Genomic DNA, 25,100 nt, shown 5'->3' with positions numbered 1-25,100 from the left:
TTTCCAGCACCTATAGGATATGCATTAAATTTGGGGACCACTTGTGGTCTCCGGGTGGTGTGAGTGGTTTGTACTTGACTACCAACCTAAGGGTTGATGGTTTGAACCCACTCAGAGGCGCTGTAGATGAAAGCCTGGGTGATTTGCTTCTGCAAAGATTAAAAACCAAAAGACCAAACCCATTGGCGGCTCGTGGTGACCCCAGGTGTTATGACTAAGAAAACTCTATGGAGCACAGTTCTACTCTGTCACACATGGGGTCATTGTAAGTTGGAATCGACTTGATGGAAACAGAGTTTTTTTTTTCCCCCCCTAAAGACTTAAGTCCCCTTACCCTCTAGCTCTTGAATCACGTCCCCATTGGTCAAAAAGGCCACTTACTACTTTTTCAAGATGCTCTCAGTGTTTATTTCATTTAATTCTCTCTATATGCCCCAAGTTAGGGCAGACATTCCATAGATACTGAGGTTCTATGATTTGAAAGTCACAAACCTAAGTCAGAAGCAAATGCAGTCACCAAATTGTCTCAAACATAGAAGAATCACTACCATCAAGGGGGCTTTGTGAGAATCTGAAATCACTTTCCACCTTTAAGAAGGAACTCCGGGGAACAGCTTGTCCCATGAAAACAGCTCTAAAGTTCCTCCAGCAAAATGGGTGTGAGTGGGAGGGTTTTCATGTCTTCAGTATTGCCACCAATACCGGTCATCTTGGTCAAAAGAATACCAGTTACCATCAATCACGATTTTGGGCTTCACCCTTTTCAACTTCTCCAGCTGATTCTTTGTTTGCTCAGTATAGTCCCCTCTCCACAGGCTGGGGAGGAAGAAAGGGGACTCATTACTCTGGGATTTTGCTTTTGAGTCTTCTTCCTTCCTCAAAGTACCTGGAAACCCCATCAAGGACACCAAACCTTTTCTTGTTATCTTGAGGAGCCTGTTCCCCGTAGAATAAAAATAAATCTTTACTCATAAAGGAACTGTTAGGTGTGTCAGGTACTATGCTGAGCTTTTACAGGCACACCCCTGCTCACAACAATCCTAGGAGTCAGGCATGATTATTCATACATGTACCCATTCACTCCTTCCTGAGAATCTACTCTGTTCCAAGTCCTTTTGTAGGGTATGGAAGTATAGTGATGAACAAAGTGAAGTCCCAACTCTCATGAAGCTTATATTCTAGTAGGAGGAGAGACAAACATTTAAACAGATGCATAGCACTGTATCTGTTTTACGGATAGGGAAACAGTAAAAAAAAAAAAAAAAGGTAAAAATCCATGTCTGACTCTTCTCTTCTACTCTATTTCAACAATAAGCCCTGTGGTTACTACTCTGGTTTTATCAGAGGCTATACTGTCTTAGGAAACCCTGGTGGCACAGTGGTTGAGACCTACAGCTGCTAACCAAAGTCAGCAGTTACATCTTAAAAAAGCACAAAGCTAAACTATTGTTTAGTTTTAAGAAGACTTCTAGGGATATTTTTGGTTTAAAGTTTAAAGATTATCTCAGAGCAATAGTTTCAGGGGTTGATCCAGCCTCCGTGGCTTTGGGGTTATTTTAACTGTGGTCTTGACCTTCAGAGGTTGGAGGCATGTGGGTTGACTTGCAATTGCTGTGAGGAGCTCTCTTTAGCCATCTACCACAACCAGAGCAGTTCTACTCTGTCCTACGGAGTCTCTAATGAGTTGGAATCCACTCAGCAGCAACTGGTTTTTTTTTTTTAATACTGTCTTATGTGTTGTCAATATAAATATGTTCAGCCCAATGTTCTGCTTTTTCAGCTTACTTGCTCAAGTGGCCACTGTAACAGTTTTTCTGGGCTCCATCCAGATCTCCAAATCCACCAAGTCATGCTTTCCAACCCATCTGTCTACCTTCTCTTCCCTCCCTACTCCCCTCTAGGATCCAACAGTCTACCACTACAATCACTCTGGCATTCTTTCTGGCAAAAACTTCAAGTTTGGCAAACCTTGAACCCTAGGTAAATCTAACCACTAAGCTGGACCATACAGGAGAAAACAATTAATCAGCTGGGATATTTGCCATTGAAATGAATACACCATCACCAACACAAAGTGGGTTTTCAATCTTATGTTTCTCCAGTCAAGTTTTTATTTCTCTCAATTATAACTACACTGCTTCATTCTTGGGAATGACTTTCACTTCTATTTTCTCTATAAGTATGAGGTATTAAATGACAAATACATTTCTATTATCAGACATAGGAACCACAAGGAGTCCCTCGCTTGGTGCAAATGGTTAAGCGCTCGACTACTAACTGGAAGGTTGGCAGTTTGAGCCCACCCAGTGGCATGTCAGAAGAAAGGCCTGGTGATCTGTTTCTGAAAGGTCATAGCCTTGAAAGCTCTGTGGAGCACAGTTCTACTCTATATACATGGTGTTGCCATGCGTAGGGATTGACTAGATGGCACCCAGCAACAATAACTACAGTAATCCTAAATATTTTATTTGTATGTTGTCTCTCCACCCACCCAATCATCAGCTCCATGACATCAGGCACCACTGTGCCTCTGCTTCCCAGATCCCTGTCTCCCCAGATCTAGCACAGTAGCCAGAACAGAGTCAGCACTCATTGGTTGAATGATCCCCAGACTGTCCATCCACAATGTCACCTGACCCGATAAGCCACCATGCCCGTGTGAGAGAATCAGGTTTGTATGGCAGAAGATAATCACCAGGGACTTACCCAATTATTTGTAAATTAGACTTGGGACATGCCGAGGCTGAACACAGCTTACTTATTCCAACAGGGTCAAGAAGATTCTGCATCAGGTTTAGACTGGTCAGGCTCTGGTTGTGGTAGATGGCCAAAGACAGCTCCTCACAGCAGGTGGAAGTCAACCCACATGCCTCCAACCTGAAGGTCAAAACCACAGTCAAAATAACCCCAAAGCCACGGAGGCTGGATCAACCCCTGAAACTATTGCTCTGAGATAATCTTTAAACTTTAAACCAAAAATATCCCCAAAAGTCTTCTTAAAACTAAACGATAGTTTAGCTTAACTAGAAAAATGTCTGTGTTGAGCACTGTGCTCTTTTAAGATCTATCTATCTGGAATCAAATGGACAACAGCAAAAGATTAGATAGGAAATTTAGGGGCCAGTGAGTTTATGTTAATGGGGGAGGAACAATTCAGGGTAAGAATGGTTGCACAACTCAAAGAATGTAATCGATGGCACTGAATTGTACATGTAGAAACTGTTGAACCGGTATATGTCCTGCTGTGTATATTCTCAACAAGAACAAAATCAATTAAAGGAAAAAAAAAAAAAGAGAGAGAGAACCCCAAAGATCCATTATCAAGCCCTCATTCAACCAACATGAGCTGCAAACTAGGTGTTAGCACTATGATAGTCCCATGGGATGTAAACAAGGCAGATACACTAAGAATCCTCTAGAACTCACCGAATCAGTAATGACTAGCTGTCAAGTCAACTCCAGCTCATGGCGCCCCCACGTGTGTCAGAGTAGAACTGTGCTCCATAGGGTTTCCAATGGCTGATCTTTCGGAAGTAGATCACCAGGCCTTTCTTCCCTGGCACTGCTGGGTGGGTTCAAAACTGCCAACCTTTCGGTTAGTAGCTCAGTGCAAATAGTTTGTACCACACAGGGGCCACCCATATCACTATTATTATTGTTGCATGCTGTCAGGTTGATTCTGACTCATATCAACCCACATATCAGAGTAGGACTGCCTCATAGGGTTTCCTAGGCTGTAATCTTTATGGAAGCAGATCACCAGGTCTTTTTCCCTCAGAGCCACTGGGTAGGTTTGAACTGCCAACCTTTTGGTTAGCAGCCAAATACTTAACCATCGGCCATCAGGTCTCCTACCCATGACACTAAGGGGAGGCAATATTCCATTTTGTTGGGCAAGGGGCTTAATTGGGGGCCCATTTCCCTGTCAAACACCATCATCATGACTTCAATTCCTTTGTTTACCCAGCTTTTATTGACACTGTCACCTGCCATCTTTACTTCAATGTTCTATCATTTTTAACAGTCTCTTTCAAATAGTGTGATGGTCAATTTTGTCTGTCCACTTGACTAGGTTCCGGTGTCCAGCTGTTTGGTCAAACAGGAGTCTAGTTGCTGTTACAAAGCAGTTACATAGAATTAAATAGTTGCCCTTAAGTAAAGCAGATCACCTTCCATAATATGGGTGGGCCTCATCCAATTGGTTTAAACTTTAAGAACAAAAAGGGAGTTTTCCCTAGGGTGTGTTCCGCCTCTAGACTTGTTATTGTTATTAGGTGCCGTGGAGTTGATTTTGACTCATAGCAACCTTATAGGACAGAATAGAACTTTCCCATAGGGTTTTCTTATCTGTAATCTTTATGGGAAGGAGCTGTAGTGGTGCAGTGGTTAAACACTCAGCTACTAACTGAAAGGTTGGTTGTTCAAACCCAGCCAGCAGCTCTACAGGAGAAAAGACCTGGCAATCTGCTCCTGTAAAGCCTACAGTCTAAGAAATCCTGTGGGGCACAATTCTACTGTCACATGGGGTTCATTGTGTGTCAAAATTGTCTTGACAGCACCCAACAAAAACAATTTTTACCAGAGCAGATTGCTGGGTCTTTCTTGCACAGAGCCACGGGGTGGGTTTGACTATAAGTAGACATTTTGCCAGAACACTCTTACTCTTCATTCTTCCTGTTGCCTGACCTACAAATCTTGGACTTGCCAGCCCTCCCCTTCCCCAATAAAGCGAGCCAGTTCCTTGAAGCAGATCGCTCTCAAAATGGTCTTTGGCTTTCCATTGCTCTTAGGATAAAATCTCACATCTTTATTCTAACCTAAAATGTCTTTCCTCCCTTTCCAGCCTCATCTCATACCACAATCCCTGATCAAATGTGCTCTCTCCTTCCACAAGGGCGGTGTACATGCAGTTCCTTAACCATATAGCAATACCTAAGCTTACTTCTAAGGAGCCCTGGTAGTGTAATGGTTAAGCCCTTGGCTGCTAACCAAAAGGTTGGTGGTTCAAACCCACTCAGTGGCTCCCTGGGAGGAAGACCTGGTGATCTGCTCCCCTAAAGATTGCAACCTTGGAAACCCTATGGGGCAGCTCCACTCTGTCTTATAGGGTTGCGATCAGTCGAAATCAACTCACTGGCACACAACAACAGCACACAACTTGCTTTTGTCCCTTCTTTCTCACTACACCAACTATGCTGCAACCAAGAGATCTTATTCACCTATATAGTTATTTCCATCATTTTGCGCCATGCCCACCATGTAAATACTAACATTTATTTATTCAGTGTATACTATAAACGGCACTGGGACTGGGCATACCATAAATATTAATATTTATTTATTGACTGCTGACCTTGAGGTTTATCCTGTTCTCTGCCTTCAAGGAGTCCCTGGGCGGTACAAACCATTAAGCTCAGCTGTTAGCCAAAAGATTGGAGGTTGGAGTCTGCCCAGAGGCACCCAGGAATAAAGTCCTGGTGACCTGCTTCCGAGAAATCAGCCATTGAAAACCCTATGAATGCAATTTCATTCACACACATGGGGTGCTGTAAGTTGGAGTAGACTTGAGGCAACTGGTTTTTTGGGGTCACTACCTCAAGGCCCTGTTCTCAAGCATGTGCTGCTTCATTCGTTCCACATATGGGAGCTAAGGTGGCATTTGTGCCTGGGTCTGTGGTTCTGCAAAGGTTTTATTCTAATTGAATCCAGTTGTATAAATGAGAACATTGTTCAAGTGACTGTATGCCCTCTCTTCAATGCACGGCTCCACCCCCTTCCCTCTGTGCACGGCTTCGACTCTTCTCCCTGCGTAAGACTTGGCCCCCTTCCTCTGCCCACAGCCCTGCCCTCTTCCTTTCTCTCCTTCCCTCTGTACATGGCTTCACCTTGCACCGGGCCTCTGAAACCTCACCCTCAGAGTCTCATACCCATCGCCTCACCCAAGCCTCGTCAAAGAGCTCTGCTTGTGTTTCAGCCCCTTGCACAGCAGTGCTGCCCCGCTGTCCCCCAGGGCATTGTAGGCAAGGTCCAGGCTCTTCAGGTGCGGGTTTCTTGCGATCACACAGGACAGATCCTCACAGCAAGCAGACGTGAGATGGCACCTCACCAACCTGCAAGAGACGCAGAAGAGGAGGTGACTCCACGCCTCTGGGGAGAGTGCACAGAAATACTCATGGGATATCCTTTATCCCTTCCTAACCAGGTTTTTAAGGAGCACTGGTGGTGCAGTGGGTAAGCACTTGGCTGATCTCTTAGCTGCTAACTGAAAGGTCAGCAGTTCAAACCCACCCAGTGGCTCTGTGGGAGAAAAGACCTGGCAATCTGCTCCTGTATAGATGACAGCCTAGGAAACCCTGGGGACGGTTCTACTGTTATATAGAGTTGCCATGACTCGAATCTACTCAACGGGCACCTAACAAAAACAACAGGAAAGGAGTCAACAGTCGCAACCAGCCACTGGGTCTCTCAATAACTTGTCAAGTGGATTAGCTACTTAAGTGGCTACTGCTGCAATGTATGAGGCACAAGTTTTTTTTTTTTTCCAGTCACAAGTTTTTATCATCGCCTTCTAGTCTGAGGAAAGCTGGTTCCCCAAAATGGTACCAAGAAATCCTGTTAATGAGACAAGCTGAATATATTCTTATCCCAGTAAAGGAGGGCATGACCTTGACAGTTGAAGTAAACCTGGTGGCACAGTGGTTAAGCACTTGGGTGCCAACTGGTGGTTCAAACCCACCAGCAGCTCCTCAGGAGAAAGGCCTGGTGATCTGCTCCTGTAAGGATTATAGCTTAGGAAACTCTATGGGGCAGTTCCACTGTGTCACACAGGGTAGCTATGAGTCAGAATCGACTGGATGGCACACAACTATGGGGCCTTTCCACCCATTCCTGAATGGAACCATTCAGATTGTGTGACACTCGGTGGCCATGAGAGGGATCATGGCCAAGAGTGGAGAACAGTGTGAGGTGCTTCATTTGGAAAAAGAAATGAAGACAGCAGCGCTGGCTTCCACCTGGAAGTGGGATGAACAGTCCCCATTGGGGAGCAGGAGAGACATGGAAGGAGCCTAAGTGAGTACACACTGGTGGCGTCCCTGATAAAGGGATGCCCAAGAGGGAGAGAAATGATGATAGAATGTCCCAGAAACACTGGATGGGGTCAGGGTCCAACTGAGGAGGTCTCATGTCCCCTCACCCCAGGCAGAGTTGTAGAGTGGGTGGTGGAAGTAGCCCCACAGTAATGGCAGATGGGTCATCTGAGTAGAAAAGAATGAAATAGCCCCAGAGTCTCATATCCTAGCTTAGGATGCTGAGACTAGAATGATCCCACTAGAGCTGAGACAGCCTGGCCCAATGATGCCTTCAGGTCAAGAATGAGGGCTCATATCTAAAGACCAGGTGGCCATGACCAAGTCTTAGATGCCAACTTGGATGAATGATGGTGAGACCCAGGTAATCTCCCCTGTGGTGTCCTCACCTGAGAGTTCTCTGACCGCAAATGCAACCCCCAAAGAAAAGGACATCTCCAGCTGACTAAGATTAAGCTCCTATACTATGCAGGTATGCAGGAATAGGGCTTGAATTTTTTTTTTTTTTAATTAAAACACAGACAGGTATTAATACTTGGGAGCAATCAGGTTGAGCGGGCCATGATCTACATCTAAATCTCCTAGGAAAGGAGAAACCTCTTTGTTGGTCCATTAATTCTACCCTTTGTCATTGATCATAAGAAAACACTACCAAATGCACAAAAATTTATAAGATATATATGAGTAAAACATTGGACATAAACTAAGTATCCAGCTTTAGGGGACTTGTTAAATTATGGCGCACCATTAAGTGGCATACTATACCATGCTTCATTTTCTATTATGAGTTGTGGGTCCTCAAGAAGAGGGTGTGAGGCCAAATCCACTTGTGTTCTGGTTCCTTGGGAGCTCTAGTTCTTTACTGTGTACAAGTGGTGGAGGATTACATGAGATTAAAAGCAGTTGTCATTGAGTTGGTCTCAACTCATGGTGACCCCATGTGTGTCAGAGTAGAACTGTGCTCCATAGCATTTTCAGTAGCTGGATTTTTTTAGAAGTAGATCACCAGTCCTTTCTTTTGAGGTGCCTCTGGGTAAATGTGGACCTTCAATCTTTCAGTTAACAGCCAACTATGTTAACTGTTTGCACCACCCAGAGACTCCTACTTGAGATTCCCCACCCACTGCCGTCGAGTTGATTCCGACTCATAGCGACCCTAGAGGACAGAGTAGAACTGCCCCACAGAGTTTCCAAGGAGCACCTCGTGGATTTGAACTGCTAACCTTTTGGTTAGCAGCCATAGTACTTAACCACTATGCCACCAGGGTTTCCTACGTGAGACTAGACATGCAAAATATTTAGAGCCCTGACTGCCATATGGTAAGAATGCAATAAGCAGTAGTTACTAAGATCCTATCTTTGTAAAACATTAGATGTGTTAGGCACCCAGGAAAAAAAATCCTAGGAGACATTTGCCAGAACATTAACGGTGGCTGCTGCTTTGTTGTGGGATTGTAGATTTATTTCTGCTTATTGAAGTCTTTTCATTTTCCTGCAATCTGTTTAATGATAGAATACCCCTATTAAATAGGATCATTCCAACAAGGAGTGTAGGAGTTTGAGGCCCAGAGAGAAAAGTGAGTTAAGAGACAGACCACCTTCCCCCCCCCGGCCCACATATACATAAAAAATAGCTCTAGAGTAACTAAGGGCTAAAAGGACTCCTCTGAGTTTTAGAGATCAAAGGTGATGTGGAACTCCAGAGGTTCTGCCATGAGGCTTCAGTTCAGAAGAATTTCTCTGCCCTTCCCGCACTCACTGTGGCACCAACACATTGACTTACCACTAGAAAATGAGCATCAGTTGACCCTGGAACCAGTTTTTGGCTCTGACCCTCCTCACTTCTCTTGATCTTCTGGGAACCCCAGATCCTGTTATGGTGGACTCAATTCATGACAACCAAAGGAGCCCTGGTGGCTGCTAACAGAAATGTTGGCGGTTTGAACCTACCAGCAGGTCTGCGGGAGAAAAGACTAGGCAATTTGCTCCACTAAAGACTACAGCCTAGGAAACCCTACGAGGTAGTTCTAGTCTATCACATGGGGTTGCTATGAGCTGGAATTGACTCTAGGGCACCTAACAACAACAACATGGGACACTTACTCTAGGTCTTGGAGGTAACAAGATGGTTCCTTCATGACCTCACACAGCATCTTTATCCCATTGTCTTCCAGTGGGTTCATGCTGAGGGTCAGATGTGTCAGTCTTCTGTTTTTCATGAGTGCAAACGCAAGAAAGCCACAACTGGTTACATCCAGGTTGCACTGACTTAGTCTGTAGGACACACACAAGGGAAGGAAGCGGCTCACCTGGGGTAAGTGACTTCTTGGCCTCACTTTGGTTTCCTCCTTTGTAGGAAGGGGGGATATTAAGATGGCCAAGAAAACCAAAAACCAAACCCATTGCCATCAAGTCGACGCCAACTCGTAGCGACTCTGTAGGACAGTAGAACTGCCACATAGTGTTTCCAAGAAGCGTCTAGTGGATCCAAACTGCCAACCTTTTGATTAGTAGCCATAGCTCTTAACCACTATGCCACCAGGGTTCCCATCCAAGATGGCAGTAAAACTTAAATAAGAGCCCTGTGGCACCATGGTTAAGTGCTCAGCTGCTAACAGAAAGATCTGTGGTTTGAACCCACCAGCTGCTCCGAGGGAGAAAGACCTGGTGATCTGCTTCCATAAAGAATACAGCTTAGGAAACCCTATGGGGCAGTTCTGCTGTTCCATAGGGTCACTATGAGTCAGAATCGACTTGACGGCATATACCACCACAACCACTACAAGACTTAAATGACAGGGTATTAAAGCATTTGGCACAGTGCCTGGCAGAGCGCAAGGGAAGTGCCAGCTGCCATTTAAGATCCTCTGATCTCTTTTAAATTTTCCTTCATATGGCATGTATTAGTTTCCTAAAGCTGTTGTGACAAATTACCACGAGTTTGGTGGCTTAAGACATAAATTTATAGTTCTGGAGGTCAGAAGTTCAATACAGGTCTCACTGGGCTAGAATTAAGGTGTTAGCAGGGCTGTGCTCCTCCTGGAAGCTCTAGGGGAGAAGAGAATTTGTTTCCTTTCCAGCTTTTAGAAGCTGCCTACACTCCTCAGCACCCAGCCCGCAATCTCTTCGTCCTGACTTCTGCTTCTATCACCTCATTGGTCTCAGCTCTGATCCTCCTGCCTCCCTCTTCCCCTTTTGAGGAACCATGTGATTACGTTGGGCCATCTGGATCATTGGGATCATCTCATCGCCATAAGATACTTGATTCACTCATGTCTATAAAGTCCTTTTTGCCACGTAAGGCCACAAACCCACAGCTTCCGGGGATTAGGATATGGTCACCTTTAGAGGATCATTAATCTGCCTGCCGTACTCAGCATCATCCATCTCTCGTTCACCAGGGAACCTTGGAGCTCTTCATAAGCTGGACACAAACTTGAAGGTGATATTTTTTAGCAGATTTTCTCGCTATACCCATTTCTGAAAAGTGGATTCTGACATGTAACGACCCTAGGGTAGAACTGCCCCATATGGTTTCCTAGGCTGTAATCTTTACGGAAGCAGGCTGTCACATCTTTCTCCTGTGGAGTGGCCAGTGGGTTCGAACCAGTGACCTTTCGATTAGCAGCCGAAAGTTTTACCACTGTGCCACCAGGGCTCCTTTTCTGGCTATAGGTATACATTAACTCATGCATGTTTTTCATTCCTATGAAGTTATCAGTGAACAAATTTATCAAGGGGAATGAAGTGAAAGAAAGCAAAGTGACCCCAATATAGTATGGAGAGTAAACAGTACTCAACAGGGAAAACAGAAGTCTCTCATTCTCCCCATCAAGCCAAAGATTTATCATAGAGGGGTAATCTGACAACACAAGGGGTATTTTTGTTTTTTTAAATAGTACTAGGGCTACCTTAAAAGGAACCCCGGTGGTGCAGTGGTTAAGCATCTGGCTGCTAACCAAAAAGCTCGCAGTTTGAACCCACCAGTTGCTATGTGGAAGACAGATGTGGCATCTGCTTCCATAAAGGTTACAGGATAGGAAACCCTATGGGGCAGTTCTATTCCATCCTGTAGGGTTGCTATGAGTCAGAATCAACTCAACAGCAATGAGTATAACGGGTAGGGCCACCTCGCACGATGGCTGGAAGATTCCATTCACAGCATAGTCTGTGTGTGTGGTGTTCCCTGGAGTTGTGCGGCCCAGTCAGCATGACCAGGTAGGCATTGGCCCCGCATTACCTTTATCACCATCTGAAAATATCATTCTTTCATTTCTTATCTAATCCATTGCCACCCAGAATTTAGGTTATATGGAAGTAGGGCAGCCATCTGTCTTTCTTCTCCATATTCCTAGCACCCAAGAGTGGTTGCTTGTAGTAGGTAGTTAATAAATATTTGAATGATCAAAGACCTCCCACTGTAAGGAAACACAAGGCAGAAATGGGATTTTCCAAGGAAGGTGGAGATCCGAGAGATGATGAACAAGGGCAGGACTTGGCCCTGATCAAGTACCTTCATTATAACCATTTCCATGCCTCCTATTGCTTTGCAATTTGAGACTGACACTGCTCTATTTGTTAGAAAGCTAGGAAGTCTCAACAGGGAGAGGTCTCAGACTCACATCAGCCTTTTTAGGCCACAGTTGGGGTTTTTTATGGCTCCACACAGCAGTTGCATGCCTTCACTCCCCAGGTCATTGTCCGACAAGCACAGGTGAGTCAGGTTCTGGTTGGTAAAGAGGGCCAAGGCCAGGTCACCGCAGCCAGCAGCTGTGAGGCCACAGTTCCCCAGTCTGCAGGAAGAGAGCCCCAGAAAGGGCATGATGAGGTCTGTTCTTAAAGTTTCAGCACACCCTCCCTTGCAAGAAAGGGAAGGAAATACCACCTGCATCTATAGAATGATTTCACATTATGTCTGCATTTAACTTGTGAACTCAAATACTTCAGCCCCAAATTAGCACACTAAATATATGGTAAAATCCGTGAGAACCAGAACCCGTGGAAGGCGGAAACCTGTAAAACTAAAATATTTTCCAGTAAAATGAGTGACAGGAAAGTGGTAAGACTACACCCTGTGAAAAGTGGAAAACTTGCAAGACCCAGAAAAACAAGGCAGTCCCAGTGAGTTTGGGCTCCCACAGGTTTCATTCTAGTACCTCTCTCATGTTAGTCATTTAACCATTACAAAGCTAAATAGATTAATACACATAAAATGATTAGGCCAGTACATTGCATTTTATTATTGTTGTTAGGTGCCGTTGAGTCGATTCTGACTCATAGACTCCCTATGTACAACATAATGAAACACTCCTGGTCCTGCACCTTTCTCACAATTGTTGCCATGTTTAAGCCCATCGTTGTACCCACTGTGTCAATCTATCTCATTGGGGGTCTTTTTTTCTCTGACCCTCTACTGTACCAAGCATGAGGTCTTTTTCCAGGGATTGGTCCCTCTTGATAACATGTCTAAAGTAAGTGAGATGAAGTTAGCTGCTGCCCAGTTGGCCACAACTCATGGCAACCCCATGCACAATCTAATGTACCTCTGCTTGGTTCTACACCATCCGCAACTTGGTTTCAATCAGATGGTTGTGCTCCACAGTGTTTTCACTGGCTGAGTTTTGAAGTAGGTCACCAAGCCTTTCTTCCTAAGTCTGTCTTAGTCTGGAAGCTCCACAGACACCTGTTCAGCATCATAACAATACGAAAGCCTCCATTGACAGATGAGCAGTGGCTACACATGAGGTGTGTTGGCTGGGAATTAAACCCACGTCTCCAGTGTGGAGGGTGAGAATTCTACCACCGAACTAGCAAGCACATCTCATTATTGACAGCAATTTCTTCCAGTGTAGGAAGAAACACTGGCTGAGTGAGACAGGGTATATTGACCTCTAATGTGGCACCCCGCCCTGGTATTTGGTTTTCCACTATTGCACTGACTTGAGAACCAAACTGCTGCTGAAGGTGGGGTACCAATGCCACATTTGCGCAGATTGTGGAAAACTCCGGAGGAAATTCCAAGGTAATAGCTCACTTCCTTAGGCATCAAATAGGAGCCCATGTTTTGGCTTTGTCCTTACTAGTTGTTATGACCTTGGGCAAGAAACTTCCCTTCTTTTTTGGGATTCTGCTTTCCTTATCAGTAAACTGGGAATGAGAGATGATCTCTACCATATTATGGGTTGGCTGTGAAGATGGTATTAGTGGGAACAGAGCAGTTAGCATAGAGCCCGGTGCTCAAGGACACCACGGATGGCAGCTCTGACCAACTACAACCTATGACTCTCCGGGATCTTGCCACTGGCTTTAAGATACAGATGGAAAGGGATTTTAAAAAATATTGGATTGAAAAAATTGAGGACAGAAAATGAATGAGACCCAGAGAAAAGTAGCATAAGAATTTATTCTTTAATGCTCCAAAGTAAACAGGATATTGAATGATACAACTAAAATTATATAGCTGACACTGCATACTTGTTTTTTGAAAACTCTGGTGGTGTAGTGGTTAAGAGCTACATCTGCTAACCAAAAGGTCGGCAGTTCAAATCCACCAAGAGCTCCTTGGAAGCTCTATGGGGGAGTTCTACTCTGTTCTATTTGGTCACTGTGAGTCGGAATCGACTCAACGGCAACGAGGGTTTTTTTTTTTTGGTTTGGGTATTTTTGACAGTTTAACGCTATGACTGATAATTCCAAAGGGGGAAAAAAAAAGGCAGCTCAAAGAAGTTTAAGAACAAGGCCTAGAACTTTCTGCAACGGTGGAGGTGTTCTATATCTGCACTCTCCAATGTGGCAGCCACTATCCACATGGCTATTAACACTCAGAAGGAGCCCTAGTGGCACAATAATTAAGTGCTCAGCTGCTAACTGAAAGGTCGGTGGTTTGAACCCACCAACTGCTCTGTGAGAGAAAGATGTGGCGGTCTGCTTCCTTAAAGATTACAGCCTTAGAAACCCTGTGGGGTGGTTCTAATCTGTCCTATAGGGTCACTACAAGTTGAAAATCGACTCAGTGGCAATGGCTTTATCAACACTCAGCTTGTAGCTAGGGCAACTGAGAAACTGAATTTTTCATTTAATTTCTTAATTTAAATCTAAACAGCCACATGTGGCTAGTGGCTGCCCTAGGGGACAGCAAAGTAGACCACCCTTGACCAGGTATAAACTGGAGGCCCATGGGCTAAACAGGACTCACAGTTTTATTTGGTTTGGACCATAAGTCTTTCCTTTTTTTTTTTTTTTTAAGCCTGAGTTACTGAAAAATATTTAAAATGCCAGAAAATTCACAAAAAATTCAAATTTCTAGATGCACTTTAAAAAACTCTATAGATGTAGCAACACTCCACTGGAACAGAGAAAGCACCTGCCTTCTTCAGAATTTATCCAGTGATACAACTCTGATGTTAGGCCCAAATTAAAGATCCCCTAGAGCTGTGCTGTCCATTCCAGTAGACAGTAGGCACACATGGATATTGAGCACTTGACATGTGGCTCATGTGACCAAGGAACTGGATTTTATATTTCAATTTAAGTAGCCACATGTGGCTAGTGGCTACCATATTGGATGGCAGAGCCCTGGAGAGTCAGCAGTGACTCTGAATTCCAGCTTCACCACTTGATAATGGCCCAACCTTGATCAAGTGACTCAGGCTTTCAAAAAGCTTGTCTCCTCATTTATACAGTAGGGTTAGCAAGGTTAGTTAGTAACTAGCAAGGCTGGTTAGTGAGCTATACCTGCTGTGTATAGACTTGTTTTGAGAACTAAGTGAGACAGGTGTGGGAAGGTTTTAGCACTATACTTGGCACAGATCAATAAATGCTTAATAAGTTGTTGCTATAATTGTTAAGCCTCTTCTCCTCCATTCTACCATTCATTGTAATCATTGCTGTAGAGTCGATTTGAACTCACAGTGACCCTATAGGGCAGAGTAGAGCTTCAGTCATCTTTACTGAAACATCACCAGGTCTTTCTCCTATGGAACTGCTGGGTGGGTTTGAACCACCGACCTTTCAGTTACCAGCTGAATGCTTAACCACTGCACCACCAGGGGCCCTTTCTACCATCATAGGATAAAGTATCAGCAAAAAAGCTACATCCCTTGTGCCATTAGGTATTATGGATGGGCAACTATCATCCCCTTGTGTTTCCACATTGAAGAGTTTCTGCTTGGATCACATTTCTGGCCCTTTCTCTGCCCCTCACTTCTCCACAGGAGGAGGTAGGTGTTATCTGATTGGTCAGTTTGGATGATGCTCTGCCCAGACTCTCCTGCGTTCAGGGCAAACCCAGAACGCACATGCTCTTCTCTGAACTCGGCCAGGCTGTAAGGAGCTGCCCCCATGAAGGATGATACTTGGTGTGTCTAGCTCTTTTAGTAAATGGGAGGGTCGTTCTTTCCAGTTATGGTGTCAAGGATTAACAAACCCGCTTGGCCACAGGTCTAAGTCTCACAGCCCAAGAGAACTTTATCAGGAAGAAAAGTGCAGTACCTTTTCCTGAGTTTCACCTGGCTAACTCCTGCTTCTGTCACATTAATTCAGAGTTTAGTAGCAAAGACATAGGTGTTTATTGGGGCTTCCTTGAACCTCAGCATTGGGGCATCCCCACGAGGTCACAACTCCCATTCTAATCCTTGACTTCTGTATCAGTTTTTTTTTTTTTTTTTTAAGTGTTAAAAAGCAAAGATGTCACTTTGAGGACCAAGTTATGCCTGACCCAAACCATGGTATCTTCATTTACCTCATCTGCATTTGAAAGCTGAACAATGAATAAAGAAGACTGAAGAAGAACTGATGCCTTTGAATTAGAGTGTTGGGGAAGAATATGGAGTGTACCATGGACTGCTGGAAGAATGAACAAGTACATGAGGAAGTACAGCCACAACAGAGTGTTCTTCAGGAGCAGGGATGGCAAGACTTTGTCTCATGTACTTCGGACATGTCATCAGGAGGGACCAGTTCCTGAGGGACATCATGCTTGGTAAAGCAGAAAAAAAAAAAAAAAGAACCCATTGCCATAGAGTTGATTCCAACTCATAGTGACTCTATCGGACAGAGTAGAACTGCCCTATAGGGTTTCCAAGGAGCAGCTGGTAGATTCAAACTGCCAATTTTTTGATTAGCAGCCGAGCTCTTAACCACTGCATCACCAGGGCCTCTAAGGCAGAGGGTCACCAAAAAAGGGAAGACTCTCAATGAGATGGATTGACACAGTGGCTGCCACAATAGGCTCAAACATAGCCATGGATTGTGAGGATGGCGCAGGACCCGGCAGTGTTTTGTTCTGTTGTATGTGGTGTTGCTATGAGTCAGAACTGACTCAGTGGCACCTAACAATGACCCCCACCCCCCTTTACTTGGATGATCCCAAGTGAGAGAAGACAACCCTGGTGAAAGGAAGTAGGACTTACATCAGCTTCTTTAGGTTGCTTCTTGTGAAATTCAAAACACTGCAGAGTGTCTTCAGTCCTTCGTCTGTCACCTTATTTCCTGCCAGGCTGAGGGAGCTAAGGCTGGCGGATACAACCAGGACTTGGGAGAGTTCCAGACAGGAGGTATAAGTTAACCCACAGCGGTCCAACCTGTAGAGACAGGCAGCATAAAGCATGTCCCCAGCCACACTGCCTCATCACTGTGGTTCTGCCCTGTCTCCCCTCAGGAAACATTTCTTTGCCGCCTCCGAAAGCAATAACCAAACCCAAACCAGTTGCTTTTGAGTTGATTCTGACTGGTAGTAACCCCATATATACAGAGTAAAGCTGTGCTGTATGGGGTTTTCAATGGCCATGACCTTTCTGAATTAGATGGCCTGTCTTCCAAGGCACCTCTGGGCAGGTTTGAACCCCCAACCTTTTAGCTAGTAGTAGAGCACCTGTTTGTGCCACCCAGGGACTATTCATTTCTTTATTAAAAGCAAACCAAACTTATATCCTTTTCCTGTAATAAACCGCAACTGTGAGTATAACAGCATTTAGTGAGTTCTGTTGAGTCCCTCTAGTAAATTATCGGTCCTCAGGGTGGTTTTGGGAACCCCCTGAGCTTGCATCTGGTATCAGAAGTGAGGGTGATCTTGTGTGGACTGTGCTCCCTCTAAACTGTGCACCCAGCCCGGCTCTCACCTGCTCCAAAGCATTCTCTTCTTGATCATGCCCTTTTTGGGGGGTTTCATGGTACTTAACCAGAACCAGTTGTCATCAAGTCAGCTCTGACTCCTGCTGCTCCCATGTGTGTCCAAGTAAAACTGTGCTCTGTAGAGTTTTCAGTGGCTGTGAGCCTTCAGAAGTGGGTCACGAGAGTTTTCTTCTGAGGTGCCTCCAGGTAGATTTGAACTGCCAGCTTTTTGGTTAGTATCCAACTGCTCAACCATTTGCATAACCCAGGGACTTCTTGCTGCCTCCAAACTTTCCCCAAAGCAACCCGTTTTCCTGCACTCACTGCACTTCGGCCACCTGAGCCATCTTGTTGGTCTTTGGAAACTGTTTGGTCTACCTCAGACCCTGGGCATCTGCTGTTCCTTCAGTTTGCAACATTGCCCTGCCCAGGTCTTTATGTAGCTTATTTCTTTCCTTCCTTCAACTGGGCCTTTTGGATGTTTAGTATCGGTCTTATTCTCTAGAATGTATTCTCCATGAGGTAGGGTCTTAGATTGCTTTGTTCCCTGCTAAATCTTCAGCACTTACAATAGCACCTTGTACATAGTAGGCACTCTGATATTTGCCGAATGGTCACTTTGAAGATTAAAGTGCACCAAACCAAAATAAAACAATCCCACAGAAGAACTAGACAGTGCCCGGCTACCACTACTGACCATTCTAATCAGGGCCACAATAGATGGACTCTGGTAGAATGGGAGAAACATGTAGAACAGAACCTCAAGTTACAAAACAAAAACACAAAAACAAAACAGACCTATTAGACTGGCTGAGACTGGAGAACTCCCTGAGATACTCTTCAAACTTGGAACTGAAACTAACCCGAGTTCACCTTGTAGCTAAATAACAAATTGGTTTAAAAAATTATGAATATCACGCATAAGTATTATGTAACTTAAAAAAAAATCACCTATATGAGACTAAGCGGTCAATAATTACTTTAAAACCAAGATGAGAAGGTAAGGGAGCAGGAAAAACTAAATTAGTGGAAATGAAACAACCAGAACAGAAATAATGAGAATGTTCATGCATTGTGAAGATATAATCAATGTCCCTGAACAACTTGTGTAGAAATTGTTGAATGGAAACCTAAACTGCTGTGTAAAGCTTCACAATATTACTTAAATTTAAATATCATTTAAGAATACAATCAAATATTAAAAAAAAAAAACCCAAACAAAACAACCCATTACCCTGGATTTACCTCAAAGACTCCAGCAAACAGTGTGGATGTTTCAGTGCTCCACACACTGCCTCTACGTCTTCATTGCTTAGGTGCATGCTTTCCAAGTAAAGGTTTTTTAGCTCCTGGTTGATAAGAGTAGTCCAGAGATGTTGGAGACCAAGGGTAATCTGTGCATTTTTAAATCTACAGAAAAGGAAAGAGAATGAGGAATTAGACACTGGTGAGATTTAGTCATAGCCTAATTGTTCCTTCTCACCCTTCTGTTCCCACTCTCAAATATTTAACTATTTTCATTTAAAGCTACAAATATTTGAGCACCTGTGATATAACAGGCACCAGGAATAGAGTATGAAACAGCACTAATAACCCCTGCCACTATGGACGTTAATCTAGTGGTGGAGACATTCAACAAAAGGCTCAACAACAACAAAAATTAACGCTTGAGAATCCAATACTATGTAGTCCATTATGAATGGAATAGAACTATAAACAGATATATAATGAAATCCAAGTTAAAAAAGTCAAATGTCAGAACAGTGTGTTCACATGATACCATTTGGATAATAAAGTATCCACACACCAATATTTGCTTGTAATTGTATGGAAAACTCATGGAAAATTAAAAGATGTGGAAGTGGTTAATTAAAGAAATTGGAAGTTGAGGTGGGGTCAGGGGACTTACTTTAAACCCTTTGTACTTCAATTTCTTTACCATTATCATCTGTTACAGGCTGAATCATATCCTCCAAAAAGATATGTTCTAGCCCCAACCCCTAGCACCTGTGAACCTGACCTTGTTTAGAAATAGGGCCTTTGCAGATGTAGTCAACAGGAGGTCATTCTGGAATAGGGTGGGCCCTAATCCAATAGATTGACATCCTTATAAAGAGAGAAGAAACAACCACAAAGAGAGAAGATGGCTGTGTGAAGATGGAGGCAGAGCTTGGAGTGATGCTGCCACAAGCAAGGAATGCCAAGGATTGCCGGCAACCACTAAAAGCTGGAAGAGGCAAAGAAAGGTCTTTCTTTAGGGCCTTTGGAGAGAGTGTGGCCCTGCTGACCCCTCGCCTTCGGAACCGGGGGACTCGCCTTTGGAACCGGGGGACTTGCCTTTGGAACCGGGGGACAATAAGTTTCTGTTGTTTTAAGTCACCCAGTTTGTGGTAGTTTGTTACAGCAGCCCTAGAAAACTAGTACATCATGTGTTACTGTTGTTTTACAAATACAGTGATCACGTGGATTAAAGCAAATTACAGTGTACAGTGAGAATTTAAAACAGGAGGACAGATAGTAGGGGGAACTGTAGGGAGAGCTTTCCAAGGGAAAAACACTTAAGATAACACCTGAAAGGGGAGTGAAGGTGAACAGGTGATTGTTTTGGGATCACCAAGCTCCTTGCTTAGAACAGACATAGATGTGGCAGGAGGTGGAAGAGGTTTACAACCAAGGGCTTGACCTGTTCTAGGTCTTGGAGGGAAAAGTAAAGAGGAGAGCCTTTGTCTTAAATAGAACCAGCACTTATTTCTTACTCCAGGTGCCTGGTATAGTATACTTTAATCGTTGTTAGCTGCCTGCCAGTAGGGCCCCCAACTCATGATGACCCCATACACAATTGGGTTGAACTATTGTGACCCATAGGTTTTCCCAGGCTACAGATTGCCAGGCCCTTCTTCCTGATTCGTCTTAGTCTGGAAGCTCTGCTGAAACCTGTTCAGCATCACAGCAACACACAAGCCCCCAGACAGATGAGTGGTGGCCAAGGAACTTAATAGGTGTTCACATATTTGTTCCCTTATTCCAAACCTTTTGCTGTCAAGTCAATTCTGACTCATAGTGACCCTGCAGGACAGAGGAGAACTTGCTCAAGGCCTAAGAAGTTGCAGACCTTATGGTAATATAGTAATATTTATGGAAGGAGCCATGGTGGTACAGGGGTTAAGTGCACAGCTGCTAACCAGAAAGGCCAGTGGTTCAAACCCACCAGCTGATCTGTGGGAGATAGAGATGGCAATCTGTGTCTATAAAGGTTATAGTCTGGAAAACCCTAAGGGGCAGCTGTATTTTGTCCTGTAGGATTCACTATGCATCAGAATCGAGTTGATGGCAATAGGTTTTTAGGTTTTGGTAATGTTCACAGAAGCAGATCGCCACACCTTTCTCCTGCAGAGTGGCTGGTGGGTTTGAACCGCTGACCTTTTGGTTAGCAGCTGAGTGCATAACTACTGCACTGCCAGGTCTCCTTGTTACCTTATTAGTTAGCCTAAAAGCATTAAGGACTGATTTAAAAGGGTTCCATAAATCATGCCCTTTGGTTTTGCCATTCCCTTATATTCCACCATTTGCCTGAAATGAACGACCCTTGTCTTCTCTACTAACCAACTTCTACTCATCCTTCAAGACCCAGAGTAAATGAACCTGCTTCAGTAATTCCTTTACAAGGTCTTTAGCCATTCCTCACACTGTGCCTTTGAGAACGTGGTTCCTATACCTTCCATAGCACTTATCCCATCAGAATACATTGGCAGGGCTATAGAGTGGTCTTCTCTTAGTAGATGGGGAGGGCTGTGGGAGAGGACAGCCATGACATAGCCATGCGAAGGGGCCCCTTCAACTGGGGACCTGGCAGTCTTACATCAGAGTTTGTATTTTGCAGGTTGGACGCCTCAGCTTGGAACAGAGGATCCTCATGGCCCATTTGTTCAGAACACTGCCACTCAGGTCGAGCAGTCTCAGGGTCTCATGGGTGCTGAGTACCATGCAGAGGTTTTGCCAGAACACAGTAACGTGGGCCTTAGGCGTCGTCCTAGGTCCGAGGGAGAAACAAACATGGGCTTTCACAGGATGGCTTTAACACAAGAGCCTGCCCCAACAATGTCTGAGGAGAGAACGAGTCAGCTAAAGCAAGGTAGGGATAGCCTTAGAGGCTCTGAAGCCAACTTCATGGTCACCACCCCGTGCTTTGTGCTTCACTGCTCTCTTTATCTACCCTGCCTATGAATATTTCAGTACCTGAGGGGGTATACCAGAATGATTAGGAGCCTCCAGGTCTTAAATCAGATGTTTTTAAACAAATTTAAGGCAGGTTTTCTAGACCTGCTCCATTCAGTACAGTCAGTGCTAGCCACATATGGTGATTTAAACTTAGTTGGAATTGGATAAAATGAAAGATTCGGTTCCCCACTTGCTTCATCCACATCTGAAGTACTCAAAAGGCACATACAGCTAGTAACTGACATATCGGATAGGGCATAATAGAATGGTCTTATTGTTGCAGAAAGTTCTAGTGGCTAGCAATACTTTATTCTAGATAAGCAATAAGTAAACCTGAATGATCAGATTGATATGAGGAGCTTTAGAAAAAATACATCTCCCCAGGTACCCACCCCAGAAATTTTCCGTTATTAATTTTGGGTCGTTGTTGCGTGCAGTCGATTCTAACTCAGTGACCCTATATGACAGAATCTTTTCTCCTGTGGAGCCGCTGATGGGTTTGAACTGTTGACCTCTTGGTTACCAGTCAATCATTTAACTGCTGGGCCACCAGGTATTGGGCGGGGCCTAGTATTTTGAAAAAGGAGCCCTGGTGGAGCAGTGGTTCAGTTGCTCCACTGTTAATTGAAAGGTCAGCGGTTCTAACTCACCAGCTGCTCCATGGGAGAAAGATGTGGCAGTCTGCTTCCATAAAGATCACAGCCTTGGAAACCTCATGGGGGAGTTCTACTCTGTCATATAGAGTTGCTATGAGTCACAATTGACTTGATGGCACACAACAACAACAACAACAGCAACAGTGTTTTGAAAAACTTATCCAGGTATTTACAGTGAGCCAGATCCAGGTTCTGTCATTTTAAACGGCTGGATGGCATTTGAATGATTCATCCTAAAACAATTCTCTGAGACCCTGACATTTTTGAGAATCATGCCAAATCTCAGCAGTAGGCATATGGAGAATCAGTAGCTGGTTTAGAGTGAACTTGCAGAGGTGGGTTCCTCACCTTTGGAGAGTTTCAAGCCCTGCCTCAGTGATCTCATCTGTTGAAAAGATTTCTTTGATATCTAGCCGAATCCTCTGCAAATACTGGCAGTGCTGGAGACAGAAAGAAGATACCAGCAAGTCCATTTGCTGGTTAATTGGAAGCCACACTTCTTGGAAACTGCCCAATGCCAAGCGGACAAATTCTTCATTTTGAGTCTCAAAAAGGCAGTGGAAGGCGTCCAGGAAATCAAGTGGTGAGGTGGTGCTGGCCTGTTCACCTAACAGAGAGACCCACTGCAGAAGCTCCTCCTTTATCACCAGAGGGACACCATGGCCAAGCAGGGCCTCCAGCTTTCTCACCAACTCTTTGTTCATGAGGCCAAACAAGAAACGTTTCATCTGAAGCAAGTGGGAGTTGAAGCCAACTTGTCGAATCTCCATTGGGCTCCTTGCATTCTCAATGCACAGTGGGGATGGATCATGCTTTCTTTCCAATCCCTCTAGAACATAGTATAAGGCAGCACAAAACTCCTGAAGGCTGTGGTGAAAGAAAGTGTAACAGCCCTCGCACAGGACATCCTGGGGAAGGATGTTCATGTGAAACAGAGCAGAGAGTTCCAACTCCTTCAACCTGTGGACACCCAGGTCACCACTGTAAAACACCAGCTTCATATTCCACACACCCTCCACAGCCATCTGGCACAGGTTCTTCAAGACAGCTTTTTCTTCCCCATTGAGACAACACCAAAGGTCATCTTCTGGCTTGAACTGGTGGAACATGAAAGTGGCACACAAGCTCGTGAAGGTTTGGCAAGTTGGGGGCGCATCCCTTTCTGCCACATGCTGCAGCTGCAGAGCCACACTGGCCAGCCAGCACATGTTGTAAACCTGGCACTCATCAAAGAGCTGGGTGTTTGTCACCACTGATGTTAAGATTGGCATTTTTTGTTGCTCATCCACAGTGCCCTGGAGGATAAACTGAGTCCTCAGTTCCACCGGGATTCCCCCAACAAATAGGTAATGGGGAGACACCACCACTGGTGTGAGCTTCTTGATGCCTATGTCTGTTACTGTGATTAGTAAGGAGGACTCCGGGAGCAGGACTTTCTTCAGCAGGCTGCACATCAAGACAGACACAGGTTGTTTTTCTGCCCAGTTTTCACAGAGCTTCTCAGAACAATCTTGGAGGGCAAAGTCCAGGTCATCAAAACCATCGATGACAAACAGGAGCCTCTCTGGTTGGGACATGATCTCCGTCACTGGAGCACAGGAGTCTGGCCACTCCATGGAAATTAACTCAGCAAAACTGCCCTCCCTCATGTGTTGCATCTCTCTAGCATGGAGAAAGAAGACATAGGAGAATATGCCCTGGTAGAGTTGTCCTTTTGCCCAGTGAAGCATGATCCTCTTGATCAAAGCTGATTTCCCAGTGCCTGATTTCCCATGAAGAACCACAGTGCAAGACTGGCCCCTCCTGTCTGAATTGAAAACACCAACCAAACTTTGTATTTGTGACCAGTCAGTAGCAAATTCTCCGAAACCATGGTATACATCCAGCTCCCTGGCGAATTTTGTCATCAGATGAGCCCTGTAGTCCCATTTGTCATCTACATAGTCAGGAAAGGGTAGAAGAAAAACAAGAAACAAAGTTAAAGAAATCCTGGATTTTAGTTTAAAAAAGTCAGGGGATCCTGAGTCAGACGGCTTATGTACATGGGTGTTTTGTGGCTCAACAGTTAAGTGCTTAGCTGCTAACTCAAAGGTTGGTGGTTTAAACCTACCCAGCTGCTCCGAGGGACAAAGAGCTGTAATCTGCTGCTGTAAAGATTACAGCCTAGGAAACCCTATGGGGAAGTTTTACTCTGTCACATGGGGTTGCTATGTGTCAGAATTGACTAAAGGCACCCAACAACAACAATTTGTTATTTCCTAGCAATGTACTGCTTAGAATTCCCTTCTTCATGCCTTACCTCAAAAGCTTATGACTGTTCTACAAGACAGTTTATCATTAACTTTGTCCCTGTAACCCGATTGCTCTTTTCAGTACTTAGTACCTGGCAGTGTTACATATTTTTGTTAGCTCATTGTAAAGTAGAAGGAGCCCTGGTAGCACAGTGGCTAAGCTCTCAGCTGTTAAGTGAAAGGTCAGCAGTTCGAACCCACCAGCCACTCCACAGGAGAAAGATGTAGTAGTTTGCTTCTCTAAAAGACTTGTCATTGTTAGGTGCCATAGAGTTGGTTCCAATTCCTAGCAACCCTACGTACAACAGAACGAAATACTGTCTGGCCCTGGGCCATTCCCGTGATCATTGTTGTACTTGAGCTCATTGTTGCAGCCCCTGTGTCAATACACCTCGTTGAGGGTCTTCCTCTTTTTCACTGACCCTCTACCAAGCATGATATCCTTCTTCAGGCACTGATTCCTGATTACATGTGGACAGTCTGAGACGTAGTCTTGCCATCCTTGCTTCCAAGGAACATTCTCGCTGTGTTTCTTCCAAGACAGATTTGTTCTTTTTTTTTTTTTTTGGCAGTCCACGGTATATTCAGTATTCTTCACCAACACCTAATTCAAAGGCATCAGTTTTTCGGTCTTCGTTATTCATTGTCCAGCTTTTGTGTGCATATGAGGTGATTGAAAACACAATGGCTTCTGTTAGGCGCACCTTAATCTTTGAGGTGACATCTTTGCTTTTCAA

General features: G+C 44.5%; 1 protein-coding gene across 1 annotated transcript in view; it reads right to left on the bottom strand.

Moving 5' to 3' along the window:
• Window positions 1-404: 404 nt before the first annotated feature.
• The window catches only part of LOC100677714 (NACHT, LRR and PYD domains-containing protein 5), a 36,838-nt gene continuing 12,142 nt past the window's right edge, over window positions 405-25,100 (bottom strand). The window contains 9 exon segments of the mRNA XM_064293193.1: window positions 405-816; window positions 2,707-2,877; window positions 5,940-6,110; window positions 9,192-9,362; window positions 11,711-11,881; window positions 16,499-16,669; window positions 18,444-18,608; window positions 21,058-21,228; window positions 22,421-24,092. Coding sequence (XP_064149263.1) covers window positions 684-816; window positions 2,707-2,877; window positions 5,940-6,110; window positions 9,192-9,362; window positions 11,711-11,881; window positions 16,499-16,669; window positions 18,444-18,608; window positions 21,058-21,228; window positions 22,421-24,092 — 2,996 coding nt within the window. The 3' untranslated portion in view covers window positions 405-683.

The sequence above is a fragment of the Loxodonta africana genome, chromosome 11 (genome assembly GCF_030014295.1).
Source record: "Loxodonta africana isolate mLoxAfr1 chromosome 11, mLoxAfr1.hap2, whole genome shotgun sequence".
NCBI classification, from domain to species: Eukaryota; Metazoa; Chordata; class Mammalia; order Proboscidea; family Elephantidae; genus Loxodonta; species Loxodonta africana.
The sequence above is the reverse complement of the archived record's forward strand: the minus strand, read 5'-3'. Positions and strand labels throughout refer to the sequence as shown.